At 35.4% G+C, this 25,389-nt stretch overlaps 1 protein-coding gene across 7 annotated transcripts in view; it reads right to left on the reverse strand.

Annotated features, from left to right (window-relative positions):
• Nucleotides 1-5,407: 5,407 nt before the first annotated feature.
• LOC6038927 overlaps nt 5,408-25,389 on the reverse strand; it is a 200,808-nt gene continuing 180,826 nt past the window's right edge. For all 7 annotated transcript variants that reach the window (XM_038253088.1, XM_038253089.1, XM_038253093.1 and 4 more), the window contains 3 exons: nt 23,075-23,438; nt 17,748-17,858; nt 5,408-7,242 (listed from right to left, as the gene is read on the reverse strand). In XM_038253088.1, the coding sequence (XP_038109016.1) occupies nt 6,208-7,242; nt 17,748-17,858; nt 23,075-23,131 (1,203 nt within the window). In that variant the 5' untranslated portion in view covers nt 23,132-23,438 and the 3' untranslated portion in view covers nt 5,408-6,207. The remainder of the gene's footprint in view (nt 7,243-17,747; nt 17,859-23,074; nt 23,439-25,389) is intronic.

Genomic DNA, 25,389 nt, shown 5'->3' on the forward strand with positions numbered 1-25,389 from the left:
ACACACCGACGACGATCGCGAAAAAAAAACACGACCCGACGGAAAGGCATCGCAAATCAAACTGAGGAAATGGAGAGAAAAAAAATAACATAAAAAAACCTACTCACATAAAACCAATCACCCCATGCACACAAATAGCAACACAAAAGAGACGAAAATTATCACGAAAAAACAGGACTGCGCGTCCACCGAAGCACCGCACTTTTGATGGCATTATTCAATTATTATGCCCAATCACCTCATGCACACAAAGAGCGACACAAAAGAGACGAAAAAACAGGACTGCGCGTCCACCGAAGCACCGCACTTTTTCCATTCGCTTTGAGACATCATTATAGCGCAAAATTAATTATTTTGTCAAAATTGGTCAAAATTTTCCCATAGTTGCAGAGGAATTTGATAAAATACTGTAATACCAAAAGAATACCAAAATGTGGTGTTCGATCATTGACAAATTCTGCAATTTTGCAATATCAAAACAATACCTTAAATTGGTATGATACCACATTTTGCTCTTGCATAATCCTTAAGACAAATTTTAAAGGGTCCAGGAATATCAAAATTTGGTATTGATACCAGAGAAAGGTATTATTACGCATTTCCCTTGTTATTTACCCATGCTCGGGATGTGGCGTCGCGGTGTTCATCAAGCATTCATAGCATGCTATGGAAAATTTGATGCTCTTCTGGGGAAAACGGTTGGTTCCGAAAACCCCGGATGTATTGCCGTTGAGCTCGATGGGGGTTGACCGAATCGACCTGGTCTCTTAGGGAAAGTTGTTCTCCAGACGATTCCGCTCATTTCTGGCCATCCTAAAAGTTTCTACATGTTTTCCCTAAGCCTGTAGGAGCGAATGAACGAAAATTCAAAATTTCCCATAGTAAATCCCATGTAAACTTGAACTCGCTTGAGACAAGCCAGTTTTTAACCAAATAAGCTGAAATTTGGCGTGAGAGTCCCTATGGATATGCCCTACAAGGGGAACCACACCAGAACTTGATCTGAGAACTTTTCAAAATCCGTACCCACCCTAGTATATATATCATTTTTTTGTAATTGTCTGCTCTACAACTTTGTAGAACATTATTACACTCTAAAAATCAACCCTGCAAAGTTAGAAATACACGAAAGCAATGCACCCAGCACCCAGTCGGCCTGGGTTTGATCCCAGAAGGTCCCGGTGGCAAATTTTGAGACGAGATTTGTCTGATCACGCCTTCCGTCGGACGGGAAGTAAATGTTGGCCCCGGACTTACCTAAAAAGGTTAGGTCGTTAGCTCAGTCCAGGTGTAGGAGTCGTCTCCCTGGGTCCTGTCTTGGTGGAGTCGCTGGGAGGCAGTTGGACTCACAATCCTAAGGTCGTCAGTTCGAATCCCGGGGTGGATGGAAGCTTAGGTGTAAAAAGAGGTTTGGAATTGCCTCAACAATCAAGCCTTCCCGAGCATGGGTAAATAACAAGGGAAATGCGTAATAATACCTTTCTCTGGTATCAATATCAAATTTTGTTATTCCTGGACCCTTTAAAATTTGTCTTAAGGATTATGCAAGAGCAAAATGTGCTATCATACCAATTCAATGTATTGTTTTGATATTGCAAAATTGCAGAATTTGTCAATGGTCGAACACCACATTTTGGTATTCTTTTGGTATTACAGTATTTTATCAAATTCCTCTGAAACCATGGAAAAATTTTGACCAATTTTGACAAAATAATTAATTTTGCGCTAAAATGATGTCTCAAAGCGAATGCTTTCATTGAAAACCGGAAATTTCAAACTTGATTTTAAACATTTTTGATATACCCCCTAAAGAAATGACTTGAAATTGTGGAAAATTTTCTAAGTCAGGATGGCACATTTTGGTATTATTTTGGTTTTAAAGTGTTTTATCAAATTCCTCTGAAACTATGGGAAAATGTTGACCAATTTTGACAAAATAATTAATTTTGCACTAAAATGATGTCTCAAAGCGAATGCTTTCATTGAAAACCGGAAATTTCAAACTTGATTGCAAACATTTTTGATATACCCCCTAAAGAAATGACTAGAAATTGTGGAAAAATTTCTAAGGTAGGATGCCACATTAGCGTGTCCCAAAAAAACACGAAGTTGAGGAATTCAATGTGCTCAGTTCTCAAATGATAGAAAATCATGTTAGAAACAACTCTCTCATACATAAAAACTTTCGGAAAAATTGTTTACCACGTTCCCTGGGCATTTTTTTGAAAAAAGTCAGTTTTTTCGACAATTTCACAAAATCTGCTTAGAAAAAATGGAAAATTTTAAAATTATAAATAGCCTATACCATTAAATGATGGTCTGTGGTCCAATAAACAAGTTAATGTATCGATTTGGCCTTTTAAAACCTTGTTTTTACTTTCCCGGTAGCTTTTATGTCGAAAAATACGAGTTTTTGCTTTACTTTTTTTTTCAATCTTTTCCCCTCGGTATTGAACACAAAAATTTCCTCATATGTGAAAATACATGCATCTTGTAGGAAATTTTCCGCCGAAGATTTTCGTCTAAGCAACTTTGAAGTTTCATCAACTCTGAGCTGAGATATTCCAGTTTTTGTGAAGAAAGAATATTGAATATTTGAAAATGTTGATATTAATCATCATTGGCATACAATATTAAGGATAATTTAAGCCTAATTTGAAGTGCGGCTGTATCGCATCTGTTTTTAAACATGATTGGTTCATCCTTCAATACTAAGGGCCACCTGGTTTTGTTTTCTCATGGCACACTACGTGCTAAATCAATGAATTACTTTTAGCAAATAACTCATATTTAGAGCATTTTTCATTTAAACCAATCGATGCACGTTTGCTGTGTTTCCATGGATACAAATAAACAAATAACAAATCGATGCATCTGTGCTCTCTTATGCTATCTAGATAGGAAAACCAGTAAGCTTAGTACAAGAGCACAGAGGCATTGAAATATATGGTTCGATTGTACGGGGTTGGCAATTGTTCACGCTCCATCCAAAAAAGTTTTATTTATGGACAATTGACCATGAGAAGGGGAGGGAGCTGAGATTTAAAAAAATGTCTACGTGATTAATGGATGGATCCCTATAGAATAAATTCCAAATATTAGTGATATTTTTAATTTACCTGAACATCGGATTTATCAACAGGAGTTATAAGAAGGGAGTGTAAACGTTACGTTGTGGTTCAGATCACGGAAATGCGTACAATTGAACCTTATATTTGTTATTTGTTTATTTGTATCCATGGAAACACAGCAAACGTGCATCGATTGGTTTAAATGCAAAATGCTCTAAATATGAGTTATTTGCTAAAAGTAATTCATTGATTTAGCACGTAGTGTGCCATGAGAAAACAAAACCAGGTGGCCCTTAGTATTGAACGATGAACCAATCATGTTTAAAAACAGATGCGATACAGCCGCACTTCAAATTAGGCTTAAATTATCCTTAATATTGTATGCCAATGATGATTAATATCAACATTTTCAAATATTCAATATTCTTTCTTCACAAAAACTGGAATATCTCAGCTCAGAGTTGATGAAACTTCAAAGTTGCTTAGACGAAAATCTTCGGCGGAAAATTTCCTACAAGATGCATGTATTCTCACATATGAGGAAATTTTTGTGTTCAATACCGAGGAAAAGATTGAAAAAGTAAAGCAAAAACTCGTATTTTTCGACATAAAAGCTACCGGGAAAAAAACAAGGTTTTAAAAGGCCAAATCGATACATTACCTTGTTTATTGGACCACAGACCATCATTTAATGGTATAGGCTATTTGAAATTTTAAAATTTTCCATTTTTCTAAGCAGATTTTGTGAAATTGTCGAAAAACTGACTTTTTTTCAAAAAAATGCCCAGGGAACGTGGTAAACGATTTTTCCGAAAGTTTTCATGTATGAGAGAGTTGTTTCTAACATGATTTTCTATCATTTGAGAACTGAGCATATTGAATTCCTCGACTTCGTGTTTTTTTGGGACACGCTAATGCCACATTTTGGTATTATTTTGGTATTGAAAGGTTTCAATTAATTCCTCTGAAACTATGGGATTTTTTTTTAAAATTTTGAAGAGATAATTACTTTTGCGCTAAAATGACTTGAAACCCAAAAATGTTAAAGCTGATTTTCAATTTTTTTATATACCCACTAAGATTTTTTTAAAACGTTGCAATTTGTCTAAGTTGGGATAACCAAATACTTTGAAAACGAGTTAATCGACATTTTATTGAATTTTGGTGAATTTCAATCCAGTTTCATTTTAATAACACTTATTTTTCAATCTTGTTATTTTTTAGAATCTTCACGAACTTCAAGCACAGGCCGTTCATCAACGACAAATGCATTCGATGTGGTGAAGAATATCACTAAGAACAACATGAAATCATCAGGTGAGTAGATTTGGCTGTTGCATATGGATCATTTCCGTTTTTTCACTAACTGCAACTGTTGCACTAAAAATGGTATGAAAATACCAAATTTTGGTATTTCTTGCGCAAATAACAGGTACCAAAATGGGCTCTTGGTTGCCCAGTAATAGATGGTAAAATACCATGAAATCATATCAAAATCATGTATGTGGAAGACCACTGGAATACCAAAATATGATTTTCCAAGGGCGCGGGAATACCTAAAAATAAAACCATGGCAATACCAAGTTTTGGTATTCAAGCAATGTTCAAAAATCCAGAAGACCTCAACTTTGTATTGAAATGGTTTTATTTTGAGGTATTATTTTACCCTTGGAATAACATGGTTTGGTATTGTTGTGCCCTTCCACATACAAGACTTTGGTATGATTTCATGGTATTTTACCATCTATTACTGGGCAACCAAGGGCACATTTTGGTCCCTGTTATTTGCCCAAGTAATACCAAAATTTGGGATTCCCGTGTTATTTACCCCTGCTCGGGATTCGGACACCTAGTTTCGAGTAGGAATCTCGCAATCGAGAACGCCAAGGCAATGCTGTAGAGCGAATAATTTGATTTTGATTTGACGAAAGCAATGGTTCAATCATCAAGAGGTTGTCATCGTAAAGAAAGAAAAACAATATGGTTTTGCATAGTTCTGTCAGATAGCACAGAAAAGTTTTGTTTCTTTTATTAGTTGATAAGCATTCAAAACATATTTTTTTGTTTCACTTTAATTCTTGTACACCGTAATGTTGTTTTGCTGCATGCTTTGCTTCCTTCTTTCTTCATAATTGCTGGCTAACCACACCTCACAAAGAATTGGTTGCCTCTAATCTATATGTTTTTTTTTTGTTTGTGTATGATTTTCTCTTACCTTACTGAGTAGAGTTTCTATTTACTTCAAATTGTTTTTCATAATATTTTCCTCGGCATGATTGAGGATCGCGGACTTGTTTGCTTCAAATTCTTTTTCTGAATTGAATTTATGTACAGGGTTTTTTTTGTTTGTTTCATTTGTTTGTTGCTCACAATCTTACCTAGTCTAGTATGCTGCATTGTCTCTTCTCTTAGCCTAGCAAATCGAACGATTCTTCTGTCTTTGTTGCTAAAGTTTTGTAGTTTCACTTATTATCCACAGTTTGCCAAACTCTCGGAAAATGAGCGCTTGCGGGAAGCAAACAAAAATTACACACTTTGGGAGGAAAGATCACTTGAGCTGCGTTCTAACAAGCAGCATTGCTGAATTCATTATTTTTTTGTTTTGTGTACGATATCTTTATATTTTAGGAAAATATGATTTCTTTTCACAAGTGTAAACTCTTGATTTCGTGCAGTGTACAAAAGCTACTTGTTTGGTTGCATCTTTTTGTTGACCAATCTATTCTGATTGTGTTTTTCATATCTAAACTTTTTTTTATTTATTTTGTAGGTAACCTGACTCAGTCAGAATCTCTGATGATGTTTCTCTCTCTCTTTCTCACTACAGTAGAAAAGTTGATTGTTCCTTCTTGGATAAATTCCGGTGCGATTTCACTTTTTGTGTGTTTTCTCTGTGTTACAATTAGGTTAGGAATAAATAAGTTTAAAACATCACTTTGTTTTTACAATTCAAGCAAATATGTTTATACGGTTAGGATGTGACACCAACTCTCGGTTAATATAATTTCATTTGGGTGGAAGCTGTCTGTCAAAGTTCAAATCACATTCCACAGTGGTGGAGCCGCGCGATCGCGTTCCATCCCGCTACAATAAATAACCATTAAATGCTGCCCCGGACGTGGGGCTTTGGCTGAGGTCACGCGTAGCTTTGGGCCAGGTTCTGGGGTGAGGGCTGCTGCAGCTGCAGCTCCATGTGGTTCATCGCCGTTCCGTCCAGGTTCAGGTTCATATTGCAGCTTCCCCGCTCGACCCAGTGCCTCAGCCGGCCGCGCAGCTCCTCCAGACTCTTGGATTTGGCCTTGTTGATGCGCTTGTATTTGACGTCCTTGGGCTTCGTTACCGAGCGGTGATTCGACATGACCCGGTTGAAGTTCGTCACGGCACCGGCCTTGCTGCACCCATTGCTGGTGCCGCCGCCACTCCCACCACCTCCGGGAGGAGTCTCGCAGTCCCCACCCGAGTCGTCGCAACTCGTGTTCGTGATGATCACCGTCGTCATCGTTGTACTCATGATCTTCGTCGTGGTGGTTGTTGTACTTTGGCTATCCTTGGCATCGTCCGAGTTGTCCGACGAGATGCACTTCTCCGTCCGGTTCTTAAACTTGTCCCGCTTCTCCGTTACCGCGTCCGCCTGTCCGGAACCCTGCGGTTCCGGATCCTCCTCCACGCTGTAAACCGTCTCCAGCACTTCCGGCCTCCTCAAGAAGCAGTTCGACCGCCTCGTATTGTTATACTTCATGTTACTCGTCTCGATCGCGTCCGAGATCGACCTCACGATCGTCACATCGTTGTTCATCTTGTTCCCACACCGAGACTTCAAGCTACCCCCACCACCACCAAAATAAATCGAACTGTTACAGTCCGAGTCCACGTCCTCCAGCACAACCGCCGAATCCGAATCGTTCAACGAGTCGAAATCGTTGCTGTTGTTGTTGCTGCTCAGCCCCATCGACGGATCCATCACCACGTCGATGATCCCGTGGTCGATCAGCCGACTCGACAGCGTCTCGATGATCTTCTGCTGCCGGTAGATGGTCAACTCGCGCTGGTACAGCACGTTCGACACCTGCTTCTGCTTGCGCATGATCCGGGACTCCAGCAGTAGCAGCTGGCTCGTCAGGTAGTTCAGCTGCTCCGCCTTTTCCTTCTGCAGTCGGTGGTTTTGCTCTTGCTGGAATGAGATGGAAATAGTTGGTGTTACAAGATGGTTTTAAAATTTTAGTGGATTTGTTCAATTGGGTCCTAAAATGAAGCTTAGATTGCTGATATTATTGTTTCCAGCGATATAGCTTATTTTTCTGAGTACAATGACCCTTTGTACGACCTCAAAGAGTTTATAATGGATTTTTAAATCAATATTGAAAAATTAACCTCGCGATCCTTCTTGACAGGAAAGCTCCAACTTGACAGTTCGTTCCAAGGGAACCATAGTTGATCCATCGAAAAAATGTTGTCTTGTCAAAAAAAAATTTGCTTTAAAATGAAAAAAAGTGATCAGAAATGGTTTTTAATCGTGTTTTTTACCGTTGTACATAAAAATTGACTTAGGGCTTTAGTACCCAATTATTGGTTTCGAGTCGATACGTTTACATGAAGGTGGATCTACGAAGTTGTTATAACAAGTTCATTTCCGAACATGATTGAAACCTCGGTGGGGAAGGCGAAACAGCTGTGAAGTTTTCCGATGTTTCAGAAAAAAAAATTTTGGTCATAGGGAAGGCCCCCAAAAAGATTGAGCCAAAATAAAAATACAAGAAATGTTTTTTTCCGAAATCCGGGCAGAATTGCTAAACCATTTTTTCCATGTCTAGATAATTAATTGAACAAAGCACAAATTCACCACCTAGATCGGCTACAATTTGAAGAGTACCCCCTAGCAGGCCTGCAAAATGTTTCCAACCCAGCGTACATATGAAGCAAACCAAAATGTCAGTTCACTGCTAGCATCTGACTGTAAAGGTAAGAACAAGATTGTCCGTCAGGCCTGAACGCAAACGCAAAATTTTGCGCCTGTCGTTATAGCCTGCCAGTCATCGACCATTGAACAAAGCAACCCCTGCAGATTGTTCGACTGACAGTTACTGGAAAAATCGAACTGGCACAGCGTTCTGCGTTCACCACTGCGTCGAACGGACAATCTTGTTCTTAGCTTAAGCCTACTGTGTCCGTTCAACCACTGCCGCTGACTCGTGCCGGTCGGCTGCTGGAGAATGAGAGACGTGAAAAAATGAGCTACACTCACTCAATTCCTGTCGAATGACAGACTCGTAAAATCCTCTCTAAACACTATTTTGACTATTTTTAAACAATTGAATGGTTCTAGACTGTGCAAAACACTTAAAACAACCATAACTTATATTCAAAATTACATTTCCACGCATAAATACCAACTTTTTGTGTAAAAACTTGTTTCTTTATGTGTGTGCGTGCAACGTCGAATGAGCGTTGGTCGACTACTGCCTCGCATAGAGGAGAAAAGCAAATCGCGACAAAATTTTGAGGCTAGGAATTTTGACAGGTATGATTTTCATAAAGTATTCGCCTCCTTTTCTCTCCCACAGAAAACGTGGGAACGAGGTAGCTGTCAAACTAGGCCAACATGTTAAAGTCACTCACAAAATGAACTTTGAGTGATTTGAGTTCATTTGTGACGTCACGATTTTCTCCTCTATAGGCAAGAAAACTGTGACGTAGCAAATGAACTCAAAGAACTCAGTATTCATTTTGTTAGTGCCATTTGAGTGGTTTGACAGGTGTCAAATCGGGACTTAGCATTTTTTTGAATTTGAATTTCCTTCCGATTACGCGAAACGTCATAATCCGAGTTTTTTTTCCGTATTAGTACCCGTGTGCTTGTCCGTGCTTCTGGCCGTGTTCATGTACGTGCACCAGACCACGTAATTACCTGTTCCTGATCGTTCCCGTGGCCGTGCTCTAGGCCCTGTCCTTGTCCGGACTCCTGTCCGTGTTCGTGCCCGTGCATCTGGCCATTTTCGTGTCCCTGGCGGTGTAGGAGCCTGTTCCTAGCCATTCCCGTGGCCGTGTCCTTGCCGTGTTCCTGGCCGTATTTGTGTCCATGCGAAACGGAACAACCGGAACAAAATTATAATTTTAATCGCTAAGTCCCGGAACTGACACCTGTCAAAAAAGTTCATTCGGTTGTTTACCTTTGAGGTTAAATTCCGAGCTTTTCTCCTTTATTGCAGCTGCTCAGTGAACTAGGGCACTCACGACTGAGTCGGGTTTGTTTATGTCACGGTTTTGCGGTTCAGTGAATGGATCTGAAAAAATCGAGTATGCGTCGCCAATTTTCGCGTCAGGACCCCTGACATTTTCAGCTCTGCCCCCTAGCTCAGTCTTCTTGTGAGTCAACACAAAAGACACACCACTTCAAAGGCCAACAGAATTCCCACCGGGCAAAGCGAACTCGAGCCAGACGATGATGTCTTAATGCAGCTGGGGGTGCTTTCCTTGACGAAATGGCAAGCGGAAGGAAGCCCGCTCCGGAGGCCATTCAGGAATTTGGTGAAATTAATTTTCCTTCTCGGAAATTGCCACCCTGCGGTGGGTGAAAATTAAGGAGCCAGGGGTATTTTTGAGAGTGATGAACTTGAGTTTTTGAGCTCTTTGTGGGGGTTTCTTCTGTCGTACGAAAATTACATAAATTGTTAACACATTAAAATGAATCTCAATTCAATAAATTCATCTCGACAATCTAAAAACGAATAAATCAAAAGTCACCATTCTTCCGATTCCAGCGCAAGCTACAAATCTTCCCCGAGGGCTAACAAACGAAACGCAAAAGGACGAAAGCTTCCGGTGTATCCGCCCTCTTTTGGAAACAAATCATCCCACTCCACCGGGCCCCGTTGTGTCAAACGTGACAGTTTGATGTGTCGTTGGCGTTAGAGTCAAAACGGAAGTTGACTCTGGGAACGATGTTGTAGATATTGCCACCGGTGCCACCTTGGTTGTGATTCTCTCTTGCTGTAATCGTTATTTGGTTGCAAGGTTCAGATTTTTATCGTTCACAAATTTACTACTTAGAGTAATTTCTATTTTACATTGAAAGTAAATTTACATGTAAAATAGGTAAACTTACGTCATCCTAACTTACGCATTTTTGACACAATATCAGCGTTATATTCACATTTTTTATGCAATTTTGAAAGAAAACATCAAAAATCTTCAAAATATATTTTCTTAGTCTAAAGTAAATTGTGCCAAGAAAGCATTATCAAGTCACAAGATAAACACTCTGGCATCAAGATGTCAAGTGTGCAAACATGTAACGTGTTCTCGAGGGTACACACATTAAAAAATTAAATAAAAGTGTTTGATTTTACCATGAAAGGTGTGTAAATTTACTTTTCTGTATGTTATATCACATTTTCCATCAAATTCATGTAAAATTACATCAACTATTATCCTGTTACCCTTTCAATTTCACAGAAAAAAATAATGTAAATTTGGAAGCTGTAACTTTGGAAGTTGTGGGTCTCGTGGCGCAGGGGTAGCGGCTTCGGCTGCCGATCCCGATGATGCTATGAGACGCGGGTTCGATTCCCGCCTTATCCACTGAGCTTCTATCGGATGGTGAAGTAAAACGTCGGTCCCGGTTTCTCCTGTCTCGTCAGAGGCGCTGGAGCAGAAATCCCACGTTAGAGGAAGGCCATGCCCCGGGGGGCGTAGTGCCAATAGTTTCGTTTTTTTTTAACTTTGGAAGTTTGAATATTACCACTTTTTTGATGAAATTTTACCTCAATTTAGAATGAAAAAGTGACATTACACCAGAAAAGTGGTAAAATTACACATTTCCAGAGGTAAAATAACACCTTTTTTCTGACATAAAAGATGTACCCTTTCCCAGATGTAATATCACCATGATTTTTTTTTCTGTGTTGTTATGTACTGTGGCAACTTTATTGTCAACAAGTGTCGTCGAAACAGTCTTGAAGAAGCCTTCAAGAGTTTAAATTCTTTCAGGGATGGCATTAAAACCCCAACCTTGGTTGTTTCTCAAGTTTCTATAGAATAAATATTCACGGGAATCTGGAAGTACGCGGTAGTGGAGTGCCGGTGGTGGCGGGTGCAGAGTGTCAATTGAACTTTAACCAAGCGCGTCAATTGAATCAAGTGTAATTGGCGGAAGCGAATTGCGCTGGCACGACTGAAAGGATCGGTATTGATTCACGTGAAAGTGTTGCATATTTCGCAGAAAATGTCAGATTGAACCAATAGCGACAGTGATTAGCATTGCGGTTTGGCAGAGTCGTTAGCACTGATTGGCAGGTGAATCAAAATGTTTAGATTGAAGCTGTTTTGATATGAAATATTGATTTATCATTACGCTGCCTTTGGGTTTTACCAAATTGAAGCTTACTGATTTCAGCCCGAACAATTATCAACTTTACGTACATCTTACATGATCAAAACAATCAATTTGAAAAAGTTCAGAAAAGACCAGAAAATAATATTTTCTTCGAACTCGTTTTAACCTACTGAATTTCTAAAACAAAATATTTTTATGTGTTTGTTTAGAGACATAAATTTGCTACTGTGGACACATTTTAAATCACTTGCAGCCATCCCACAAATTCAGAACATCCACCACTTTTGTGATAATTCATCAAAAATATGCCAAATGCAACATTTCTGTCGACCCTACTATTTTAAGGAACTTTATTTTGCAAATTTTGCATTTGAATGACTCTTTGATGGTTTTGTGGCTATCAAAAGCATACGATTTAGTAGGAGATAAAACTTTTAAAAACTGGTCAAAAACAGTAAAAATCATAACTTAAAAAAAACTTTTTCTTAAAATTCAGCAGACCTTTGAAGAACACATGCAATACATACCATCAAAAAAATTATACAAACCAAATTATTGAAAAACACGTCTTTTTCGAATGTTAAAAAATGGCGTCACGAGACATCGAAAAATAGAGGTCCGGTTTGTGATTAGGGACAAAAATAACTCCATAGAGAGCAATTCTCTATGAAATTAGCCGATGTCGACCATTTTTTGTGTATTTTTATTTGGCTCAAACTTTGTGGGTCCAACCCAATCACCAAATAAGCTTTTTGGTGTCATTGGTTTAGCCATACAATTTTGGCAGCAACAATACAAAAACTGTACGTAAATATTCGAAAATCTGTAAATTTTAAGAATTCCCGAGCAGACGGAAATAACGTGAGAATAATTTTTTTTGATACTTGAAAATGCTAGGCCAATATTATTTTATGCTATTTATAACAAGTTTTGTTTTTCGCCGTTATGATTTTTTTTTGTTATTGGATTTTTATTGTTATAACAGACTAATAACATTTTGAGTAATTCTTCAAACAAATCTCTGTTATTATTTTTTGTTATTTTAACAACTAATCCAATCACCAATAACAGTTGGAGTTATTTTTCCACAACAAAAAATGTTATTCCTAATTTGTTTTGACTATCAATCAATATCAGACCAATATCAAATTTTGCTATGATAATATAAACTGTTATTAAACTCTTATGCAAAAATTAATTTTCCCAGAATATTCCATAACACTTTTTATTATTTTCACTGTATTCGTTATTGATATGGTATGAATTTTGTTAATACCGTCTGACCGGGTTTTTTATTGATTTGATGTCTTCGGCAAAGTTGTTGGTATTGATGAGGACTATCCAGATAAAAAATCGGCACACGGAAAAAAGGGGATTTTTTAATAAGCTGTTGCAAATATTTTTTGAAGTTAATGTCCCTTGACTCTGGCCAAAGTTGAGGGGGAGGGCAAAAGAATAAAAAATATAAAAAAATAAGTACAAGCTATGGTATTTACAATTGAATGGAAAAAGTTTTTTAAAATGCATTTTACACCTGCCCAGTTGTTATGCACTCGTTAGTTTTCAAAATTTCTAAGTATTGACAAAGTTTGTTTTTCGCAAAAAACAATGCAGTTCTGTACAATGAAATTTTACAAAAAATCTAAATATATTTAATCGATCCCAGACATTCTCAATATGATTTTAAACGCAGGAAAATGCATTTGAAATTGTTTTTAGATGATAAGACTTTTATTTCCATTAAAATTTTAAAGTTTGCTGATTTTTTTTTTCTTCCCTCTAATTTTTCAAACCGATTTTGAAGGGGGGAAGAGACATATACTTTGAAAAATATATGCATTGCAGGGTGGTTCATGGATATATGAAAAAGACAAAAGTGTTCTATTTCGTTTGCATCAACCGGAATTTCAAAGTGCTATGACCCCAGAAGCTAGCCTTAAAATTTGAGCTCATTTGGTTAAGGTTTAGTTGCTCCAGTTTTGATCTGAAGTTAGTATGGAACTTGATTCAATTTAATATGGAGAATTGTAACTTTTTACATGTTCTTATAGAAAATTTCCCAAAACCCTATCAAATTTTCCTATTCATAGGTTTCTTATAGGATTTGATCCGGGGAACAACTTTGTAGAACATCGCAAAGTGCTAAGAATTGATCCTGGAAAGATACAGGATGTTTTTTAGAGTTTACTTTTTTCGGCAAAATTTCAAAATATGCTCATAAAATCAACCTGTATCTTTTCGGGATCATTTCCTAGCGCTTTGCGATGTTCTACAAAGTTGTTCCCCGAATCAAAACCTATAAGAAAACTCTTACATGATAAAGTTTTATCGGGTTGAGGAAAACTTTCTAGAAGAAGAATTAAAAAGTGAAAAATAAATCAATTAAATTTATTAAAATTCCATTCTAACTTCATATCAAAACTGGAGCAACTAAACCTTAACCAAATAAACTAAAATTTTTAGGCTAGCTTTTTGGGTCATAGTACTTCAAAATTCCGGTTGATGCAAACGAAATTGAACACTTTTGTCTTTTTCATATATCCGTGAACCACATTGGACACTCAATAATATTTTCAACTGAATAAATGCATTGCAATAGCCTTAACTTTTTTTCACAAAAATCAAATTTCCCAAAATCTATGTATTTTTTTAATTTTTTGATATGTTTCAGAGGACATATGTTTTAAGTCATTTAGAAGTATGGACCAAAATTTTGCCAACGAGGTATGATTTTTTTTAAATAACGATTTTTGTAAAAAAGGTTAAATATTGGACTTAAAATATTTTGACCTAATTTTTTATGAAAAATCGAATTTGAAATCGAAAAGTACATTACAACTTTTTTGATCAAGTGTACCGTTTTCAAAATATAGCCATTCAAAGTTAAATGTTATCCGATAAATTTCGGCTTTTTATTTTTTTTATTTTGAAATAGAGTTCTTGATTGTTCATCTCTAAACATATTTTTTTATGAGTTTGAAAAAAAAAATACTGTGAAATAGTCAAAAAGACATTGCAGATTGGACCTCTAATTAATGAGAAGAAAAAGAAAAAAAATGTAGTCTTTTAAGACTCACCCAAACAACCCTCCAATTTCTAATGACGATATCTCAGCAACTAATGGTCCAATTTTAAATTAAAAAAAATGAAACATTCATGAAAATTTCCGATCTATATTTTCAGTTTTTTAATCAAGAATCATATTTCAAAAGAGTGTAATATTGAATGCTTGAAAAAATAAAAATAAAAACCATTTCTGGGGTTCGTGGAGAATTGCTCATAGAACAAAGTTTCACGCAAATCGAAGAGGACCCGGGGCAACTGCAGAGTACATTTTCGCGATTTTTCCTATGCAACGATAAAAAGCGACCCCCAATTACTTATTTTTGCCTTAGAAATCAAGTCAAAGGGTATCTCTAATGTCGATTTTTTTTTATTGTTACCCTGTTGGACACTCAATAATATTTTTAACTGAATAAATGAACATGAAACAAAAATCTGAATAAATAAACAAAAAAAAATGATTTTAAAATATAATAGTTTTATTTAATTCTAAAATGTTGATAAAACTTTCAAAAGCAATCCTACGTTATGAGTTTTTTCGAGAATGTTTTTTGTTATTTAAAATTTACTAGAGGTGAATCGTTTTTTGACCCAAAGTCACCCTCACTAGAGCGTCCAATTTCCCGGGGATACAAATTTCCCGGGGATACAAATTTCCCGGGAAACGGGAATTTGGACATTATCATTATCGAAAATTATTCCGATCCCGCTTTTAATTATTATTTCGCAATAAAATTGTATGGAAAAGCATCTGTAATGTTCTAAATGAGTCTGAGGATTGGACAATGGCTTAACTGCTTGTCAAAAATCATACAACTTTAAGAAAATATACTTATTCTAATTTTATATGCTGTCTTCGAAATCGTATCATGTAAAAGAAAAATATCATTCGAAGTGTTTGCAAATTGAGTAAAAATTATGTGTTTCACGGCAAATAACTTTTCCCAGAACAGTTTTTACTGGTTTCAGCTTATGAGAAAAAGATAATCATTGAATTTAGCTTAAGAATATTACTTCTCGTGCTTTTCAATTGAAACACTATTTCTTGAAATCACAACTCAAATTTTTCAAATATTTGTAACGAGTTTTTAAATGTATTTGCATTTTCGGCACGTTTAACATGATACGTAGTTGTTTTTTCAAAAGATTTTTTTTTTTCATTTATGGTATAGTTTTTGTAACATGGTATTCAGGCTAATATATGACTTAGCTTAAAATAATTTTCGTAGTGCAAAAAGTGGTTTAAAAATTAAACAATACATGTTTTTCATAATAAACTTTTTTACGCCCAGAGCTTCAATGTTTAATTTTTCGAATACTACTTAGAAAAATCTTCTTGCACAACCCTCTTTGAAAACAAATCAATTCATTTTTCATTCAATTTGGTTACGGTAAACAAAAACGTTTGAAATTATCTCAATTTTGATCTTGGCTGGAAGGGGTAATAATCTTGTTTTCGAATAATATAATAACTTATTTTGTTTAAAAAAGATTACTAAAAATAAAATAGTTTTTATATTCCATAATTGCGTTATTTTTGTTGCCCAACAAATACGCAAGATTTATTTCCAGTTGAGAATGCTTCAGAAATGAATACAGTTTAACCTCGCATAGTGCACAGGCGTTACGCTTTGTGTTTTGTTGATTTCTCAAACACGCCACAATATTTTTGCAGTCTTTCTGAAGCAATTTGTTCGCCTTGTTCCAATCTACAATTAGCTTCAAAAACATTGCCACATTGTGTTACGCCTGCGCAGGTTTAACTGTATTATCTGAATTGCATGCCAAGGAATTTACAGTCAAGCTGATTAGTGCAATATGAACAGTCGATTGAAATGATTAATATGCCAAAAAGTTAGAAAAATGTCTACTTCGGCTTGAATTTCGGGAATTCCCGGGAAATATTCATTTTCGGGAAATCCCGGGAATTCTCGGGATTTTTTCCCGGGACGGGAAATGGGACGCTCTAACCCTCACTGACGGTACCAATATTCTAAATAATTTCGCGATTGTATAACTTTTTCAGGAAATATATTATCATTGCCCCAATAAAAGAAAAACAAGTGAAAATAATGTGTTTCGATGTTAAAAAGTAAACAAAAATATAATCATAAAGACCCAGCAATTTCACAGGGTTGGAAAAAAAGCAGAAGAGATTGTTCGTCAAGCAAATATAAATATAATTAACAGTCAACACCGATACAAAAGTATATCTTTATAACGAGGCCATAGCATATGAAATCTCATAGAAATGAAGTAAACCAAAACTGAAAGTATTTCGAAGATCAGTCCAATAGAAGGACAGAACAAGGCCAATCAATTTCCCAAGAGCTTATACCCAGTACATTCCCCGTCACTCTAACAGGATTTCACAAACCAGAAATTGATAAAGTTCGTAACGAGCTCAAGCCTTCGTGTGTATGCACTTGGACAACAACTTTTCCTCTCGTTTTCTTCTCTGATGTGTCAACTGGATAAGCTGTTCTAACTTTAGTTGGCAAACAAACGTCTGCCCAGGGGTGTTTGTGCTTGTCTAGGCGATTCCATCGCTGCCGGTGGTAAGGACTTGAAGTGGACACGTTCATAACCCCTCTTGGACCCGACGGAGATGTTTCTCTTTGGGGGCTAAGATTAAACATTTGTGCTGAAATAAAGTGGAAAAGTTTTTTACAGGATTCGCACTCTGGATGGATCTAGTCCTTGCACGTGCGAATGCTGATTTGAAGGTCGCAGGCTGGTTGACATTTGGTAAGTTTGTGACCGTTTCAGGATTTCGAGGTTATCCTTGGACGTGATTGAAACGGCAAAGTAAGTTTAATTTCTTGTTTTAGCTGATTTGGTAAGAATTTTATTTTTTGCAACCTAAGGTCTTGGATTTTTTCTGTGATCAACAAGTCCTGGCAAAAGTTCACAACCCAGATTGTGAACCTTCCTTTACGCAAGGAACCATCACTAATCACTATCAACAGCTATCAATCATCGAGCAGGAAATCGACCGGCTGTTCTCCCTCTCTTCATCAACGTCGTTATACCATCTTGATAAAGCAAATGCCTTCCAATACAGTCGAACGAAGACGTCAGCAAAAACGGTGACTGCCTAAGTAATTAAGTACCTTATCCATCCGTCAACAGACAGCCCTGCCCCCCGCAACTCCGGAACGACCCCAGCTTAATTCGCTAAACAGCTTTATCAATAGCCAATTTTCCACCCCCGACTGACGGAGTCAGGAAGTCTTAGAAGCTAAGCTCGTCTCCCTCCCTCCGCTCTGCCGCATACGTACCTGCAGTGCGTAAGCCTTCTTCCAGGACATTATCTGCTCCGACTGGTTCCGGCAGCGCGTTCGCAGCTCGTTGATGATGAGGTGGGCGTTCTTCATGTCCTTTGGTTCCTCCTGCGATGTTGGGAGAGAAAAAAATAAAATAAATAAATTGAGTTCAATAAAATAACAATTTTGAATAATAAATGGGTTATTCTACCTCAACCGTACACAAAAAATTCATAATTGAATTGAAAATTTTGCGGTGAAACAATTCTACTGTACTCTATTTTATTCTATTCTGAATTAAATTTTCTTAAAAATGTGTCCTTGACCAGCATGTCGCGGTTTGTGGGTCTCGAGTAAACGAGTTTTTTTCGCGTAAAATGCAAAATTTGAGGTGTTGCTTGTTTTGATGTTCTCGTTCCTTAACGTTTGGGAACGATTGGTTTAGTCCCCACTTTGCGAAAGGCCATTTTTTGTATTGGAAACCCAACCTTTTTTTAATTTAATATAAAAAATACCCACGTTTCACACAATACTAAAATCGGACAACTTTCCCGAAGAAGGTATGGAATGGTTATTTACTTTTTGAAATATACAGTGCTCTCAAAATTGGTCAAAAACGTAATTTTCGAGCAAAAAAACCATGCGACGCCATTTGATTTGGTTTGGGCTGATTTTTCAATAAAGAAATCCAAGCTTTGGATTTCCAGTGATGTTGAAGACTTCACGGAAAAAAATCAATTCTCGAAATCGTGAATTAAATTCACGAATGCGAGAACCACGAGAAATATATATACGTTTATAGTGCAAATGCACCATACTCATGAATAAATTCCTTCGTGGTTCTCACATTCGTGAACTTAATTCACGATTACGAGAATTGACTTTTTTCTGTGTTATGCCAGAAAAAAAGTTTTTTTAAATATTATTTCTAGAAATAAAACCAAAAGTTTTTCTTATCTATTTTGATTCTCCAGAGTCGAGATATTTTTGTTTTAATTACAAGAAAGCGCAAATTTTACAAAATTAACACAATTTACTAGCAAACCCTTCTAGGTGAAACCAAGTGTGTCATGTTTTTATCTCAGAAGCCAGGACAAGGTTTTTTATCGTATAAAACATAAAATGATAACGATGAAGATTTGGAAGAACTTCTGTTTCAAATGATATTTATGGAAATCTGCTGTAATTTATATAGTTAAATTCAGTTATCCTCTATTTTTGTTCCACTTTAACACTCTACGGCCCAATTTTTTTTGAAGATTATTATTTTTCCCGTGTTCAGGAGGTCATTTTGAACAACTTTAAAGTTGTTGTTGTTTTATTTTTTTTAAAATTTGCGCTTTCTTGTAATTAAAACAAAAATATCTCGACTCTGGAGAATCAAAATAGATAAGAAAAACTTTTGGTTTTATTTCTAGAAATAATATTTAAAAAAAAACTTTTTTTCTGGCATAACACAGAAAAAAGTCAATTCTCGTAATCGTGAATTAAGTTCACGAATGTGAGAACCACGAAGGAATTTATTCATGAGTATGGTGCATTTGCACTATAAACGTATATATATTTCTCGTGGTTCTCGCATTCGTGAATTTAATTCACGATTTCGAGAATTGATTTTTTTTCCGTGAAGTCTTCAACATCACTGGAAATCCAAAGCTTGGATTTCTTTATTAAAAAATCAGCCCAAACCAAATCAAATGGCGTCGCATGGTTTTTTGCTCGAAAATTACGTTTTTGACCAATTTTGTACTATGAAATACTTGACTTATCTTGTTTTATGTTTTTCTTATTTTATTTTAGTTCTTTATTTTGTATTACTCGTATTTAGTTTATCTTTCTTGTAGTATTTGGCTAATTCTACCACCTTCTATCATTACCTTTTGCTTAGCTAATTTTTTCATGTTTAACAGTGAATTTATAATTTTTTGCCTTTTTTCACATTTTTTCTGCTTCAGAATGGCACCATTATTATTTAAATTGTAAAAACATGCGTTGAAGCATAGTCTGGGACACTACAAAAATTACTACACACTTCTTTTTCCTTAGTATATAGGAAATGTTTGTAATAAACACAGCCAAAGTTAACCCTTTAAAAAATGTCATTTTTAAAAACATTGGCAAAGTCACATAAAACAAAAACAGAGACAGGCTAATGGGCCCTTTGAAAAAATATACTTGTTTTTACCTGGAATCAACCCTCAAATGGCTTCGACTGATCAGTTCTCTCAGATTTCTGTGATTCGATTTTTTTTTATTTTTTAATCCGACTGAAACTTTTTTGGTGCCTTCGGTATGCCCAAAGAAGCCATTTTGCATCATTTGTTTATCCATATAATATTCCATACAAATTTGGCAGCAGTCCATACAAAAATTATGAATGAAAATTCAAAAATCTGTATCTTTTGAAGGAATTTTTGATCAATTTGGTGTCTTCGGCGAAGTTGGTATGGATAAGGACTACTCTGAAAAAAAATTATGCACGGTAAAAAAATGTTTGGTGATTTTTCATTTCACTTTTTGTCACTGAAACTTGATTTACAAAAAAAAAATATTTTATTTAAATATGTTTAAGGGGACATAAAATGCCAACTTTTCAGAATTTTCCTGGTTGTGCAGAAAATTGTTGACCAAGTTATGATTTTTTTTAATCGATATTGTTTTTTTTAAATCGAAATATTGCTCGCAAAAAAATTTCAACTCCATTTTCCGATGTATAATCAAATTTGCAATCAAAAAGTACTTAAGTAACATTTTGATAAAGTGCATCGTTTTTTTAATATTTCAAAACGGCGTAATTTTCAATGTTTGGCCCTTTTGAAATGTTAGTCTTGATTTAAAAAAATAAAAATATTGTTATCGAAAAGATCGGAAAAAATCAAGAATGTTGCATATTTTAACATTAAAAATCGGACCATTAGTTGCCTTAGCAACTATCGACATTAGAAAATGGTGGGTTGTTTGTGTGAGACTCAGAAAACACCAATTTTCCTGTTTTTGAATTGCAATAACTCAGCAACTAAGGGTCGTATCAACAAAGTTCCAGAAAGCAAAATATAGAGAATTTTTCAAAAATATTTTTTTCAAAAGTGGGCAAACATGTGCACAAATTAAAAAAAATAAAACTTCGACTATTTTCAAAAAAAAGATACCTGTAAATGGCTTTAACTTGAAAACGGTGCACTTTATCAAAATTTCACTGAAGAACTTCTTGATTGCAAATTTGATTTTGCATCGGAAAATAAAGTTGAAAAATGTTTGCGATCAATATTTCGATGTTTTGAAGAAATCAGTATCGATTAAAAAAATCATAACTTGGTCAACGATTTTTTGCACAACGTGGAAATTTCTGAAAAGTTGGCTTTTGATGTCCCCTAAAATATATCAAAAAATAAAAAAAATGTGTTTTTTTGCAAATCAAGTTTGAGTGACAAAAAGTTAAATAAAAAATCATCAAATCTTTTAAACCGTTTTGCATTTTTTTCAATGTAGTCCTTATCAAAACCTACAATTTTGCCGAAGCCACCAAGTCGATCAAAAAATTCCTCCAAAAGATACAGATTTTTGAATTTTCATACATAATTTTTTGTATGAACAGCTGCCAAATTTGTAGGAAAATTTATATGGACAAACTAATGATGCAAAATGGCTTCTTTGGGCATTGCGAAGGCGGCAAAAAAAATCAGCCGGATTAAAAAATACAAAAATTGAAATTCTTAAAAAAATACCGATTTTGAAGAGAATTGCTCAACTTGAAAAAAATGAGAGTACGATTTGATTGCAAATTTAATTCTGCTGAAAAGTAGTTTTTATTGATCCAACATATCAGAAGTTTTAAAATGCGGTATTTGTAAATTTAAATTTTTTGTTGAAAAAAGTTAGAAAATGCGAAAAAGCGAGAAAATTATATTTGGTGTAAAACTTTTATTTATCATTATCACAACTTATGATAATGATAATGATAAATAAAAGTTTTACACCAAATATAATTTACTTTGCTGAACATCGAATAGGTCAGAAAATTCCTTCCTATACAGATTTTCGAAAATCTAGATGCAATTTTTGTATAAACAGCTGGTAAAATTGCATGCAAATTTGTGAGGACGAACTAATGATGCAAAATGCCTACTTCCGGAAATTCCCAAATGAAATGAAAAAATACAAATTCATCCATTAGCAAGGCCTATAATGTTTTTTCAAGCCAAAACGAGCCTGCACATTTTTTTGTCATGCCATTGACTTTGATTATATTTTATTTGTTGTCATTTTTAAACTTTTGATTAAGATGATGCCAAATTCAAAACATACTAAAAGAATTGAAAACTTATTTCGAAGTTGATGAAAATAAAAAATAAAAAAAAAACAATATTGATTTTCTTAACTGCTGTAGCATGATTATGATTATGAAAGAAGACGATAATAACTGTAGTCATGCTCAACAACCAGTCACACAAAAAGTTTATTAAAATCTATCAAACATTTTAATGGAATTTCGAAAGGATTGTCTTCCATAATGCCAAATATCAAAATCGCCGAAGTTTTTATCTTATTTATCACAAATTTAATTAAATGAAAACTTGTTTCTTGAACTTATAACGCATTAAAAATAAGTTGAATTTTGGGAATGTTGAACATTTTTTTGGTTTAAAATAACCTCTTTCACAAGAGATCTTGCGTAATTTTATTTTAAGATCATCAGTTGTTGTTTATTTTCATGGGAAGACTATCGTTTTTTATTTGTTTAAGAAATTAAAAACTAATATGCAGCAAAACTTCAAAAAAAGACTAGTTTAAAGCTTGCTGCTTCTTTCACTTTTGACTTAAAACATGAAAATTTAATATGACAAAATTGAAAACAGCATCGTTTTCGAAAAACCCTAATGAAAATTAAATTGCTTGCTAAACCAATCGTTCCCAGGTTATTATATAATTTTTAAAACTTTAAAAGGTATTGACAAATTGTTGTGCTGGATTTTTTTTTACAAATTGACAGTAATGCATCATCCCTAACTTTGTTAGCACAATAGAAAACAATCGTCAAACAGCTTGCTATGTGCGTTCTGTGAACGTTGTGATCTTTATTTTTTTTTTTTGCTTGTGTGATATCTTATGACACGTCTTCTGTAAAAATATAGGACGTGTCACAAGATAGCACACAAGCGACGATATTTAACTTTGTGGTATGTATTTTTGTATAGTTTGAAACATTTCAACTAAATTGAGCTTGTCTTTATCCCAACACCTTAAGGTAGGAGTTTTCACCATCAAATTAAACCTATCTACCCCAACTGAAAGAGGAGCTTTCCTATAATCCTAAATAATCCCCACCACTCCAGGTCTCTTACCTCCTCATTATCGCTGTGCTGTTCGTTGGCTTCGTTTTTCACCGTTGTCGTTGGCATGGCGGATGATTTGTCTGCTGACTTGCACGCACACCCTTGAGATCCTTTCTATGCTGTTCACTTATTTTTTTTTTAGAAAAAAGCTCCCTCTCCTAATGGGATACCCTATGTTGTGCTTTTTCGAGATTTTTTCCCAACTTGGAATGTTCTTTCTGCTGCTGCCTCTATTGCTCCCCGGTGGCACTCACTCTTCACTCGCGCTGGCTGGTACACGTGGCACAACTCATCTGAACATAGCTGCCACGTGGGATCATCCTGGGTTGTTTGCCCATCGAGTTTTCGCAGGATTTTAGATTTTCGGGGGACTCTGGAAGGGAAAAAGAGAACAGGTATCTTTCATTAGGATGATATTCGCATCAAAGTATCACCGTTTCACGAAAAATATTTTCGGAGTTTTCGTTCCGGAAAACTTAATCTTGCATTTAAAAGGAAAAACAAACACACCCACCTCATAGCAACGGGGAAAAAATAACAGGTTGTCTTTTGACCCACCCTTAAAGTGACGGGTAAATACCTGTTGAATTTTTGAGCCACCCTCCCACGCACACACCCACACTCCAAGCAGGATGAGACGGGGAAAAAAGGTCCACGAGCGCATTTTCCACGAATGATATCAAATATTCAGATTCACACACCTAACAGCAGCACCCACGACAAAGGGTGAGCTTTAAGGAGGGTTGGGGGGACCACCACCAAAAGTGTGGGTGTATATGGTGCTTTGAAGTTGCTTTGAAGTTTGAAGTCCGACGAGGAATGCTGCTGCATTCGGAAGCGAATTTTGCCCACGCGAGCAAGGAATTTCGTTGGGTTTTTGGAATTTGGTTTTCGTCTGGTTGGGGTTTCCATGTGAGTTTTTTTTTTTTGGTGTGCAATTTGAGAAGAAATAGTGCAGTGCTACTCCTTCCTAATATCAACATAAACTGAAATTTGAATGAAAATTAATTTAGCCATTGCTGAGGTGACTTCTAGTATGCTTGGAAACTAATGTGATTTTCAACAAATGTGATCCTAGTTAATTTTTCTAAATTTCGTTTTTAAATGGTATTTCTAGAGTTTTTTTTTAATGAAAAGGTCCTATAAACAGTTGTCTTTCATATGTTTGTACGACCTGTTCTAAAAAAAATCTAGATTTATAAATAAAATGTAAAATTGTTATGAACACTTAAATGTGAATTTGACTTCAGAATTTCAAATTTGATACAATTATTATAACTGAAAAAAGTATTCCAAATCATGATAATTCGATGGACCATTTTGTTTTCAAATCAAATCAAATTACTTTACAAAATTGGCCATATCTCTGCCTATATGAAACCAGATCTGATACTTCTTAAAGGCAACTTGTTCTGCTAAATAATCTCGACAGTGTGATTATTTCTGAAATGTGTTTTTCAAATGTATTAGAGTAATATGATAGAGGATTGAAAAAATAATGTAAGCCAGTAAGCTATAAAAAGCTTTTAAATAAAATACATATGGGTCATTCCAACTCAACTGAGTACACTTTTGGACTCGACATTCACCGATTTATACCAAACTTGGAGGGAACGTTCATCTATCGATAGTTAACAGAAATCCCATGTTTGGTGCTGATCTGATTACCCTCTTTTTTTGGCACCGCCCTCTTTTTTGACGATTTTCTAAAAAACTTTTTTTTTTCTTTTAATCATAACTTTGCAAATACTTGAACAAAAGACTTTCTACAGGTTGGATTTTATAGAAAATTGTCCAAGGAATTCGTTAAAAATAAAATTTTAACCCTTAAATTCCCACTAATATTATATTTTAGCGTTTTAAGTATTAAAATTCAATTTCGACCTGTTCTTTATATTTTTATTTGATTTATTTTATCACCATCATGTTCCCCGGACAATTTTACATTATAATCAATGTAGACCTCAAACTAAAATGAACTATTGGCGAGATACAGCGATTTTACTGAAAAATGTATGATTTTGCGCAGCACTTGGTAATTTTCAACAAAAAGGGATGAATCCCGCATAGTTCGGTTTTTATATATGAGAAACTTAATTCGGATTTGAATTCATAGGACAGAGTGCTGCGCAAAATAAAACTTTTTTTCAGGTCAATCGCTGTATCTCGCCAATAGTTCATTTTAGTTTGAGGTTAACATTGATAATTATGTAAAATTGTCTGGGAAACACGATGGTGATAAAATAAAACAAATAAAAACATAAGGAATTGAACAAACCTGATTTTTAATACATAAAACGTTAAATTATAATATTAGTGGGCAT

This window comes from Culex quinquefasciatus, chromosome 2 (assembly GCF_015732765.1).
Source record: "Culex quinquefasciatus strain JHB chromosome 2, VPISU_Cqui_1.0_pri_paternal, whole genome shotgun sequence".
NCBI lineage: Eukaryota > Metazoa > Arthropoda > Insecta > Diptera > Culicidae > Culex > Culex quinquefasciatus.